The sequence below is a fragment of the Microtus ochrogaster genome, chromosome X (genome assembly GCF_000317375.1).
Source record: "Microtus ochrogaster isolate Prairie Vole_2 chromosome X, MicOch1.0, whole genome shotgun sequence".
Classification (NCBI taxonomy): domain Eukaryota; kingdom Metazoa; phylum Chordata; class Mammalia; order Rodentia; family Cricetidae; genus Microtus; species Microtus ochrogaster.
In genome coordinates, this window is record NC_022026.1 from 58,289,551 (window position 1) to 58,301,498 (window position 11,948).

Sequence of the window (11,948 nt, forward strand, 5' to 3'; positions counted from 1 at the left end):
AAAAAAAAAAAAAAAGAAAGAAAAGTCAGTGCCTGTTAATCTGAGTTTGCATCATTTATGAGCAGAATTTCTCTTTTTAATCTTTCTACTCCCCCAACCCATTTAACCACAAATGACTTATCATTTTGTCTAAATCAACTTCATTACTACTTGGCACCTGAGTTTCTGTAAGCTAAAATGAAATCCCAAGGAAACGGCAAACCTTTTTAGTCCATCTGTGAAGAGATTGGAGAAATAAAACTCATCTGGTCTTCTAAAGTAATTACTCTTCCCACATGGCATGAGAAATGCAGACTAGCATAGAGAGAAAAGCTTTAGCAAAGAAGCATTGCAGTAAACACATAGTCAATGCCAGGATGTTGCTGGGTTTGCGTTTTCCCCAAAGGACATCCAGCAAGACACAAAAGTTTGGAGACTGAGCATGGTTGTATACATCTGCTATCTCAACTACTTAGGAAGTTCAGGCAGGCTTGCCTGGGCTCCATTACAAGTTTGAGACCAGTTTTGGCTGCATAGTGAGACCTTGTCTTAAAGACACTCTCCAAAATTCCCAAAGGAAGAAAACTGTGAAATGAAAAGATGCGAGAGTTTGACCAAAACTTGTAGAAATAGTTAGTTTCCTTGTTATCATTCGCATAATTTGTTAATTTGGCAAATACAGGTTGATCATCCCTAGTCCACAAACCTGAAATCTAAAGTTATCTTAAATCAGAAACTCTGTGCCCACATAATGCCACAAGAGACAACATTATACATTATATTGTGATGGCTTGCAGTCAAAATGCAGGTGTGCCAAAAATAGTAAATATGGCATAAGTTAGCATTTTTGCATTCATGATTATAATTAACGTCCATTCTGTAGGTGTTTTATTTTTCATACCTGTATATGCAAATAGTACAAAAAATCTTTTAATTCCAAATTCAAATATATTTTCCCCCAAACATTCGAAATAAGAGATACTCAACCATCTTGTTTCCATGCTTTGGCAGTCAGGATAATCAGACAGTCCCTATTCTACAGCAGCGTATGCTCTAGGAAGTCTGATGATTAATTTCTAAGAACATAACTGGTACCATTATTCTTAAATGTTCATGCTCTTTAAATGTTCCTGATGAGGTCTGTGCTTTTGTTGATTGGTCAGTTGGTTAACTGATTGCTCTTTGGTGTTCTGTGACTGCTAAGAATTATCAGGAATGTGGGAAAGGTGGTGGAAAATTGTAGGTGGAACGTCTTGTCCCATCTTCTAGCTGCCTGACTTCTAGACAGAGATCTGACTGATACATACCTCTAAGCTGTAGGACAGACTAGCTATATATAATGGACGATGAATCTACCCTTTCCCAGATCGTTTTTGTTTATACCCACAGCCAATGGAACTGTTGTAGAACTGCTCCTGTTGTGTGTGTGTGTGTGTGTGTGTGTGTGTGTGTGTGTAATTTATCTGATGCATGTGAAGGTCAGATGAAAACCTCAGACATTGGTCCTCACCTTGTCTGAAACAGGGTCTCATTGTTTTATATCAGGCTACTCACATACAAACTTCTAGGGATTTTCCTGCCTCTGCCTCCCACCTCAACATAGGAGCAGTGGGATTATTGGTCCTCCCACTTGCTCATCAGTTGCCATGGCCACTGAGCCACCTCTCTAGCCCACGCTGCTATTCTTGAATTTTTGCATCATACTTAAATGAAAGGAGGAAAAGTCTTTTCTGTTGTAATTGAACACCGTAACCAAGGCGATTTATAAAAGAAAGTGTTTAATTAGGCTTATGGTTTCAGAGGCAGCAAGAACATCTCCAAATTTACATCGTTACCTGCAAGTAGGAGGCAGAGAAAGAACAGGCTGAGGATGACACAGGTCTTGAGAAACTTCAAAGCCTTCCCCAAGTCACACACCTCCTTCTGCAAGGCCACATCCTAATCCTTCTCAAACACTTCCACCAGCTGGGAAACTAGTAGACTCTCTTGCCTGAGCTCTGTGTGTTCAGTCTGGGCTATGTATGCCTTGTGTCTTAGAAAGAAGTGTATAGTGATTTCTGTCGTGGAGAACCATGGATGGTTCCATTCATCTCAGAGCAACTGTTGCATCTGCCCAAGATCCCTGGTTCAGAGGAGCTCCATACAAATCCTCTCCTATACCATGGGATCTCTGTGCCTCAGAGAACTTATAGCTACCTATTTATGGTTTGACTTGAAATTTCTCCTCTAGGCTTCTGTTTTGAAAATCAGTGACTGCTCATAGCACAATTTTGATGGCTGTGGAGCCTAACTGGTAGAAGTGGGGTGAGCCTTTGAAGGTTATTCCTGCCCCTTATTCTGCTGTTCTTTCTCTGCTTACTGTTCTGCTACGATATGAAAAGGCCTCTCATATATTCCCACTGCCATCGAACTTCTTCACCATGTCATCCCCAGCTATGACGGACCAAAATCCCTCTGAAATGAGGAGTCCAAAGAAAGCTTTCTTCCCATATTTTATCAGATATTTTATTACAGTGACAAGAATCTGACTAATGCACACCTGTGTGATACAGTATGGCCTGTGATGACCGTGTTTTTGAAAGGGAATGAAGCTTCCTCCGGCTTGTTTACCAGTTAGATGATATAAGGCCAGTATACCATGGATCATGATTAGAAGCATCTGCCAGCAAAATCCCAAATCAGATGGGACTCATATTTTACTCAGGCCTTAGACACCATGTCATTGATAGAGTAATATCTGATGATAATTCAGAGTCTTCTTCCTGTCCACACCAAAAGTCAAGAATGGATGGGAAAGAAAGACCCTGTAGTATTTTCATTAAGAAATTCAAACGATTAGGAAAATTTCCCCATCACCCTTGATAAAGATAGTTATAAATTCTATTAGCAAAACAATAGTGAATTGATTTTTGATAATAGAGCAGTAAAAAAACCCCATTTAGTTAAGTTGGAATGTTTTTATACTAGGTTATTCCATCAAGGACTTAGCTGTTTGCATCTTGAAAAAGTACCCCCTTCCCCTTGCATAACGTTCTTCACAGTGACTGAAAGTGAGTGGCAGCAACAAGAGTAATTAGATATCTCTTTGTCTCTGTCTCTCTCTGTGTCTCTGTCTCTGTCTCTGTCTCTCTCTGTGTCTCTGTCTCTGTCTCTGTCTCTGTCTCTCTCTCTCTCTCTCGACAGGGTTTCTCTGTATAGCCCTGGCTGTCCTGGAACTTGCTCTGTAGATCAGGCTGACTTCAAACTCCGAGATTTGCCTGCCTCTGTACCTCTGTCTCCTGAATTCTGGGGCTAAAGGCATGCGCCACCACTGCCCATCTGGCATTTACATACATACATACACATACATGCACACACACATATATATGTATAATGGGTGGCCAAGGAAATGCTGGAGAAAACAGCTGGAGAAAGCACCCTTCCTGCTGGGTGAGGAGTAGAGGCTAAATAGAAACAAACTGTAAGACCACTTCAGAGTCCCGTACTAGGGTGGAACATGGAGATGGGCATTTCTTGTGGCCCATGTGCTAAGGAGACAGATGTGTCTAAGATGTGGCTGCAGGGAGGAGAAAACAGAAATTGACAGCATTGAATGCAGATTTCTCAGCTGCTGTGGTGAGCAGATGACGTCTGGAAATAAAACTGCCATTCGTCATATGCAGAAACTTCCCATGGAGTTCTGGGACTTGCTGTCTCCAGAGAAGGATCAGATATGTCAGTTTATATAATAGTGAGGTTAATAGACTTTATAGAGCATTTGAGTGTTTTCCCATATTGACATGAACATGTTATACCAGAACAGACACATTTGTGCCTTTCTGTGATGACAACACTTATTGAAAACAACAAATTTACGAAGTGTGTCATCAGTTTCCTTGGCAGGAATTTACCGAGTAGTCCCATCAGCATAAAGGGTCTCTGTAGGAATGAGTATGCTATGGTGAACTCCATTGAAGGTTTGCTGTCAGTCAAGCTGGAGAATCAGACTTGAGTCAAGCATCAGTGTGGAATTGAGCTGTAAACGTGACGAGTGGAAAGGCCATAGAAGTAGGTCAAGACGGAAGAATAAATCCACAAACAGATGGCAGACAAAACAAGTAGATCGTTTCAACGGTAGAGACTGAATCTCAGTGAAGCTTCTGGAACACTCAAGGATCCTCTGCCAGCTGAGTCTCTGATACATCTCCTGGGTCATCAGAGGATAGGGTAGCAGGGCCATTAGGCATCCTTTTAAGGTCCATCTGAGAGTGTCTCAATTCTGCCTCTATCTGGTGTGCCCAGTAAGTTCATGGACCAGATTTTCCTATGTGATTTGAAAAATAGGTTGTTACTGTATGGTGGTTGTGAGCTACCATACATTGGTGCTGAGTGCCGTGGACTGACTCTCTTGGGGATCAAAGACCGAGGGAGAACAGGGGTGAAGGCTTAGGAGAACCCAGGATTCGGCGAATGACAGACACAACTCTTAATGAGATTTGAATCTGCTGTAATTTTACTAAAATTCAAGCATCACTTTTAAGAGATTACAGAAGGAAGTTGGCAGACATAAAAGCTTCCATAGAAAAATGATTATAGACAATTGATTATTCTCAGCAAGTCTTGTGGTCAGGGCCAGGTGGGAAGAGCTTTTCTTTGAAATTTGTCTCACACCACTAACCAACTGCGCTTTCTCATGGCCCTAAATCATATCTGCCCTCAAGGTAACCAAGGTAACCCAAACACCATTCTTCAACTGTGCTTCCTCATGGCCCTAAATCATATCTGCCCTCAAGGTAACCAAGGTAACCCAAACACCATTCTTCAGGATTCCACCCCCAGGGTTTGCTCCAGTATGAAATGGCTGGCTTCATGTTATCAAGAGTAGCCTGCCTTTCTTTCCTATCTAAAATGCACCAGGGGTTTCTCATTCTGGCTGGCCTCTCCATAAATGGTAACTCATGCCACTCCATACGTTTTCCTTCATAATTTACCCATCTTCTCCTATCATGAGCTCTTTCTGTTCTAGGGTATCCATAAATTCCCCCAGAGAGCGAGTCAGAGTCTTAATCATAACATTAATGGCCTGAATCAAGGGAGGGGACTGATGCATCAGTTCTCCATTGGGAATGTTTCCTGGTTCCTTGAACAGATTAAGTTTTTTGTCAAGAGAAAAGTAGAACAGAAGAAAAAGATAGCAGAGCCAATGCATGAAACCATTGTGAGGAACAAAGTGAACGAGGTCGTTGAGACTGATCAGGCACCGCAACTCGAGCAGACTGCCAGGGAGCCGCTGGGGGCCAAGCTCCAGGAAGCACGAGCCCCTCATTTTGAGACGGCCACCACCTGAGAGGCATTTTGTCACACAGGCGAGACAGCCGTGGATGTGGCAGCTGAGAACAGAACCTGGGTCCTCTGGGAAAGCAGTATGCAACACTCTTAACCACATAGCCATCTTGCAGTCCTTTTCCGATTTGATAGTTTTAATATGACCATGTGTTCCTATAGTCCTGGTTTACTTTGATAAATCTGTAGGGTGGTATCCGTTTTACTTTTAGAAATACTTTTTTTTAAAAAACTTTTTTTATATACTTTCATATACACCCTCTGCCCTGTAACCCCCAAAATAAAGTAAAATAAAATTTAAGAGAAAATAAGAAGAAAAAGAAAGATCTCATCATGGAAGCTGTAGTCAGTCAGTCATAATTTAATCATTTATCCATATATCTACTTGCAAGTGTTTATTGCAAAGAGTACTTGGTCTGGTTTGAAACCTCTAGTTTCTGCTACACTATCGATACTGGGCCCTCACCCTGAACTCCTTGGATATTCTCTTTTTGTCGTGTGTCATAGAGATACAGCAGCTTTAGGTCTGCAGGATTGGTCCCTTGGCGTGCTCCAGCAGATCCCAGATGGGATGGATGTTAGGGTGGGTCAACTCAACCCTAGTTTTGAGCCTGGGTAATTGCAAGTTTGGTCAGCCCACCAACTTCTTCACCATCAAGGTGAACTCTGACATTGCCCTAGCTAGTTCACCCCTTGCAACATAAGCTGCTTTTATGCCCTCGGGGTCAGCTCTCCCACACCTACACCAGCAAGGCCAGCTCTACTGTCTTGCCCAGGTAAGGTGCAGGGACCACTACTCTCCCAAATGTTATAGCTCTCACCCATCATGGTTAGTAAAGGGGAACATCTCGGCCCTGCCCACAGCACAATATGGCAGACAAGGGGCAGGGCTGGAGCTCCTACATATTCCTCACCCCATCCCCCATCCCATCCCACCATCAATAGGAACAACTCTACTGTGCTGCCCAGGCAAGGCGCAGAACCCGTTCTCCCAAGTACTGCACTGGGTGAGGGGTGATATAGATGTGAATAATTTGCATTGGTGTGGATCTTGGCTTATTGATACAAATTTCAGGTCGATTTTGTTATGTGTATATTTCTTCTCTTGATTAAGGTATCATGTTTGTGCAGTTCATTTAGAAATGTAATGTATAATTAAGAAATATAGGTTAATAGATAGCCATCTATAATAGTTGAGCTTGTAGTCATGTTAGTTAGATTTTCTAGATGTATAGAGATAAATTTCAGTTAGATATTCTTCAAATCTTTCACCAGACCTTCAAAATATGGCATTCAAAATGTTTAAAAACTTAAGATTTTTCATGACAATGAAACATATCTGCTCCTGGCAGCACCAAGTTACTTCAAGAGGATGATGGGCATCAAAGAGCCTCCTTATGGAGTTGGTTAGCCATTTGGGCAAGAAACTATCCTTGCCTGGACTACTTAACTAGATATGCAGGATCCACAGAGAAATGACTGCTTAACTTGCCTAAAGGTGAGATGATCCTTTGGGGTTCCAGCTTCATGAAAGAGTCAGTAAGACATTCTGCAGGACACAGAAGAAAGGGACTGAAATTTCCTTCTTCATGGAAAAGTCTGTTGGACACTGTGGACCTGTGTACTGAAGATGGATGCCCCAACGATACAGAAGAACTTTGGGTAACTGTCCAGGCAGTGAGATGTCTCTGTCATTTTTAGAGCTTTGGAAGTTGCTTACAATGTAGTTTATGTTTACTTAGGTCTGGAGTCTTTGATGGAGTTGAAGAATTTATAGTTATAGTTTTTCTTAGTTATGATTAATGATAAACTAGATATAAATATTGTAGCTGTAATTCTTGATACCTGTCTTGCTATATTTAATTTTACTATGTTAAAGTTAAAACCTTCCTTTTTTATTTAAACAGAAAAGGGGAAGGTGATGTCTCTGGATGCTGTAATTACTACTAATGAATAAAGAACTGCTTTGAGCCTATGGCAGGGAAGAACAGAACTAGGCTGGGAAAGCTAGGCTGTATGCTGGGAGAAAAAAAGGTGAAATCAGAGAGAAGCCATGGAGCTACCAGAGTCAGACATACCAAAACTTTGCCAGTAAGCCACTGCCACGTGGTGATACACAGATGAATAGAAATGGGTTAAATTAATATGAGAGTTAGCCAATAAGAAGCTAGAGCTAATGGGTCAAACAGTAATGTAATAAATACAGTTTCTGTGTAATTATTTCAGGGCTAAGCAGCCGGAATCAACAAGTGGCTCTCTCCTCCCTCCAACAAAGGTTTCTGTCCCACTCAGTCCTGCCTGGTCAGGCAGCCGTTCAGTCACAAAGAAATACACAGTGGTCTATATTACATAAACTGATTGATCTTAGGCTTCTTATTAACTCTATAACTTATATTAGCCCATAATTCTTATCTATGTTAGCCACATGGCTTGGTACCTTTTTTGGCAAGACAGTCACACCTTGCTTGTTCTGTATCTGGCTTCCTCTGCGTCTGGGTCATCACTACCGACTGAAACTTCCCTCTTCCCAGAATTCTCATTGCCCCGCCTCCACTTCCTGCCTGGTCACCTTACCTATACTTCCTGCCTGGCTACTGGCCAATCAGCGTTTATTTAAAATACAAGTGACAGGGTACAGACCATGGTCCTGCAGCAGGGTCAACTCCCCCACATACCTAGCCTGAATATTAGTTGCCAGGACTCTGGAATGCTGTTGCCTTTGCCACCTTCCTTTGTATGGCACCCTTCCAGCTCCAGCATTATTCTCAGGGTAGCATACAGACATAAGGAAACATAGTCCTTAAGTCTTCTTATTATCTTAGGGATTTTTGTCTCTGTGGACATCCATTCCTCCCTGCTACCTCCCTCGCTCCCTTCCTTTACTTAGGATCTTCATATTGCCCAAACTATACTTGAACTCACTATGCAATCAAAGGATGACCCTGAACTCCTGATATCTCTGCGTCCTGAGTGCCAGGATTGTACGTCTGTGGTCACTTGTGTTTTATTTCAAATGAATGAAAAAGGGGCAAGCCTAGCTACTCAACAGACTGAAGCAGAAAGATCACATAGGTTAGGTACAAGGCTTGCTTGGGCTGTGGAATGAATTTAAGGACAAGTTGAGCCATTTACTGAGACCCTGTCTTAAAATAAAACGGGGGGGGGCTGTGGTATGGCACACACTAGCATGTTGTACAAAGCCCTGGGTTCAGTTCCTGGTTACGTCCCGCTCAAAAGCTAGATAAGGTGCTACATGCCTGCTCTGTGCACCTAGTAGACTGAAGTGGAAGGATGGTAAGTGTGAGGCTAACATAGTAGCAAGAAAAATTCCTGGAAAGAAAAACTGTTTATAGAGGCTGGTTGGCTGATTAAAACTGTAGTAATAATGAAGATGTTAGAATGTTTTACTTGGACTAGCTTTAGCCCTATGAATTCCTTGTCTACCTCTGTGTTGGAGCATCATATGACTAATAGATTAAAACCTTTTGTAATCTATTAACTTAGTAGACCCATTTGCCTCCACCATCCCCAAACTAAGAATGTCATCAGATAACATCTCAGGCCTACAGGACAGATCTCCTCATCTTTCTGTAACCGCCTCTCTGATATCCATGCCAAATAGATTTTAAACTTGCCTTGTGTGACTTTCTTTGTTTGGTAAAACTGTAAAAACTTCTTGAAACTTCTTCCATATTGGAACGTGGAATTTGGGGTCACCTAAACCCATGTTCCCAGGCTGCAGTCACTCAAATATGGCCCCTGAATAAACTATCTCTTATTCCCTTTAAGATGAGAATTGTGGGTTTTGCATCCACAGTTGGGTACTCTATAAGACCCTGCTTCAGAAAAAATAGTTTAGATCAAGATATATATGTACATGGCATAGCCGCATATACAGTCACGCCACACATCTACATATACAATCCACAGCACAGGACAGATACATAGCACACAGACATATATGCACCACCGGCAAAGGTACATTGACATAAATCTGCACAGAGAGCATCCATAGCATATACATCTATTTATAAATGTACAACTATATTCCAACATAACACAAACATATCACACTATCTACATTCTACATCTCTTGATTTTGAATTCTACATCTCACAGATTTGAATATGGTCCCAACAGAACTCAACGTTGTTACATCTAGGTCCTTTTTTATTGTGTCTATCTGTGACCTGATTTGTATGAACTGGGGCTGTTAAAATCCGTTGGTGATTTCATAGTTTTGACTCTGTAAGCTTAGAGTTGGAGAGGGCCAAGAAAAATAGAGAAGGGAAATTGTTGGGGGAAGGGATGTTAAATTGCTACATCAACTGTAGTGTAAGAAAGATAAACTCCCCCTCTCCCCTCTCCTCCCCTCCCTCTCCGTAGAACACAGCAAGGTTATCATCCACAAGGCAGGACACAGGCATAGTAGGCCTACCAAATACTGTGCCCTGCCCAGCTCGAAAGTCAATTTTAGATTGAGAATTGCTCTTTTCCTTAAATCAGAGATTTGTTTTCTTTCTTGTTGGGGGAAACGATGTTTCTTTTAAAGAAATGTAGTTGGTATATACATGTGTGTCTGTGTCAGATCTATATGTACGTGTCATTAATACTTCATGTTCCATACAGAACATGTTACACATACAGCCTAACATACATCGCATGTGGCAGTTGGCAAAGGTGTTGGAAAATGTATAGTCCTAAAGTGGTCTACTAGAGAAGATCCCAATCAGAATTCTTGTCTCATTTTTATGACATCTTCCTCTAGATGCCCTGAGACCATTATAGGACCCACAAGCCAATTCCACATTTCCTGAATTGTCCCACTCCCAGGAAGATGCAGAACCTCTGCAGGAGGGCCTGAACCAAGCTAGGGCTCTACTTCAAGAATACGCATACTGTCAGACTTGGGACCCCAAGTCCAGGGTTGCCTTTTACCCCTACCTGTTCAGGAGCGTACTTTATGGCCAGTGTGCGCAACCCTGCATCCTAAGAAGGCAGCCTTGTCTCACAGGCCTTCAGTGACTCATCTCAAGTCCAGTACGCCTACAGACTCTTACTTAGCTCTCCCCAACAAGTCCTTACCAACACCATTTACCGAGTCCCTGGATATGTGTGTGATTCTCCTACAGCTCCTCTGTGATCAGCAGTGCCCAACCACAAGACAGCCAGCATGTGAATGAGGAGAGAGCTTTCTCTGAACCAGAAGTCCAGCTCTCTTCTAAGCGTCAACACCGACAGACATCAGCCATGGAAACCTCTCGCTCCCCTTCACCCCAGTTTGCCCCACAGAAGTTGACAGACAAGCCTCCCCTGCTTATCCATGAAGACAACTCAGCAAGGTATTTTCTATGACAGTATGCTACAGCTTCAAACACTGGGGTAAAATCTCGTCATGAAAAATCATGTAGAGAATGAGCCGTAGCTCAAATGACCAGTTGTAGTTTAGTGACATCATGATCCTCTCTGTCTGTATTGAATGCATTTCTGTTTGCCTTACTGCCTGGCACATTGAGACTATAAGCATATTTTGCCAGTGATCAAAATCAGTTTTAACCTAAGTATAAGATATTTAGGTAAAGTTGAGTAATGTCCTGCATTTTCATACTCTTTAAATTTTCCCCTCTCCCTCCTTTCCTCTTCTTGTTTTGTGAGACATGATCTTGATATATAACTTGAGTTGATCAAGAATTTACTGTGTAGCCTAGACTGTCTGTGTACCCTAAACTGTCTTTGAACTCCTCACCCTTTGGCCTCTCACCTCTGAAGTGGTAAGATAGCCGAAGACTCTTATCAACTGATTAGTTCTTCAACCTACCCCCCTTTAAACTTCTGAATGACCCAGATAAAAAGCCCAGTGCCACAGGTTACCTCTTTTCAAGTTATGGTTCAGTAAGGTCTCAGACCCCCAGCCATTATAGGTTATTACTGTTGCTCTTGGTCACCTTCCAGAACTTTATCCTATTGCTGAAGAAGTTACATGCAAACATGCAAACAAGCTGGTAATAACCTAAAAGTTTCATTCCCACTGGCTAGCTTTCATAGTGCCAGAAAGTGTTACTGATGGTAGGGGAGTGAACTAATAAACAGTCTTACCCAGCTGTGAACTCTGGGAATTATAATAATGAATGTTGTGGGAGTAACTAACTATTTTCTGATTGGATCTAAGACCTGCTCCACAAATTGGAACTTATGCCTGCTACTGTTAACAGTGCCGAGAACCCATAGCTGGTTAGGTCAAAGACTCTAGGAGAGAACCAACTACTCTCATTCTGATAAGTGGGTATTCTATTTAATCTTCCTTTTTAAGTACTTGACTTTATGCCCATAGGTTGGTACATTTTAGCACTCATCAGAGAAGCTTCTTTTGCAATAGAAGACAATTAACATAGAGATCCATAACTCTTGCAGAGAATATGAAACCTCTAAGTTTTCATACCCTTGTAGCATAAATTCTAATTGGTCTTTATAGTAAAAACTTGGAGTCAGCTATGGGGTGTAGAAATAGGAGCGGCGGGCTGCGTCCCGGCACCCGGCCGCCCACATGGCTAGCTCTACCTGAAATAATTACACGGACACTGTGTTCATTTAATCACCGCTTGGCCCTTTAGCTCTAGCCCTTACTGGCTAATTCTGATATCCCGATC

The 11,948-nt window shown here is 42.0% G+C and overlaps 1 protein-coding gene across 3 annotated transcripts in view; it reads left to right on the forward strand.

Moving 5' to 3' along the window:
• The window catches only part of Shroom2 (shroom family member 2), a 125,793-nt gene that overhangs the window by 96,969 nt on the left and 16,876 nt on the right, over nt 1-11,948 (forward strand). For all 3 annotated transcript variants that reach the window (XM_005358902.3, XM_026784819.1, XM_013350644.2), the window contains one exon: nt 10,434-10,643. In XM_005358902.3, the coding sequence (XP_005358959.1) occupies nt 10,434-10,643 (210 nt within the window). The remainder of the gene's footprint in view (nt 1-10,433; nt 10,644-11,948) is intronic.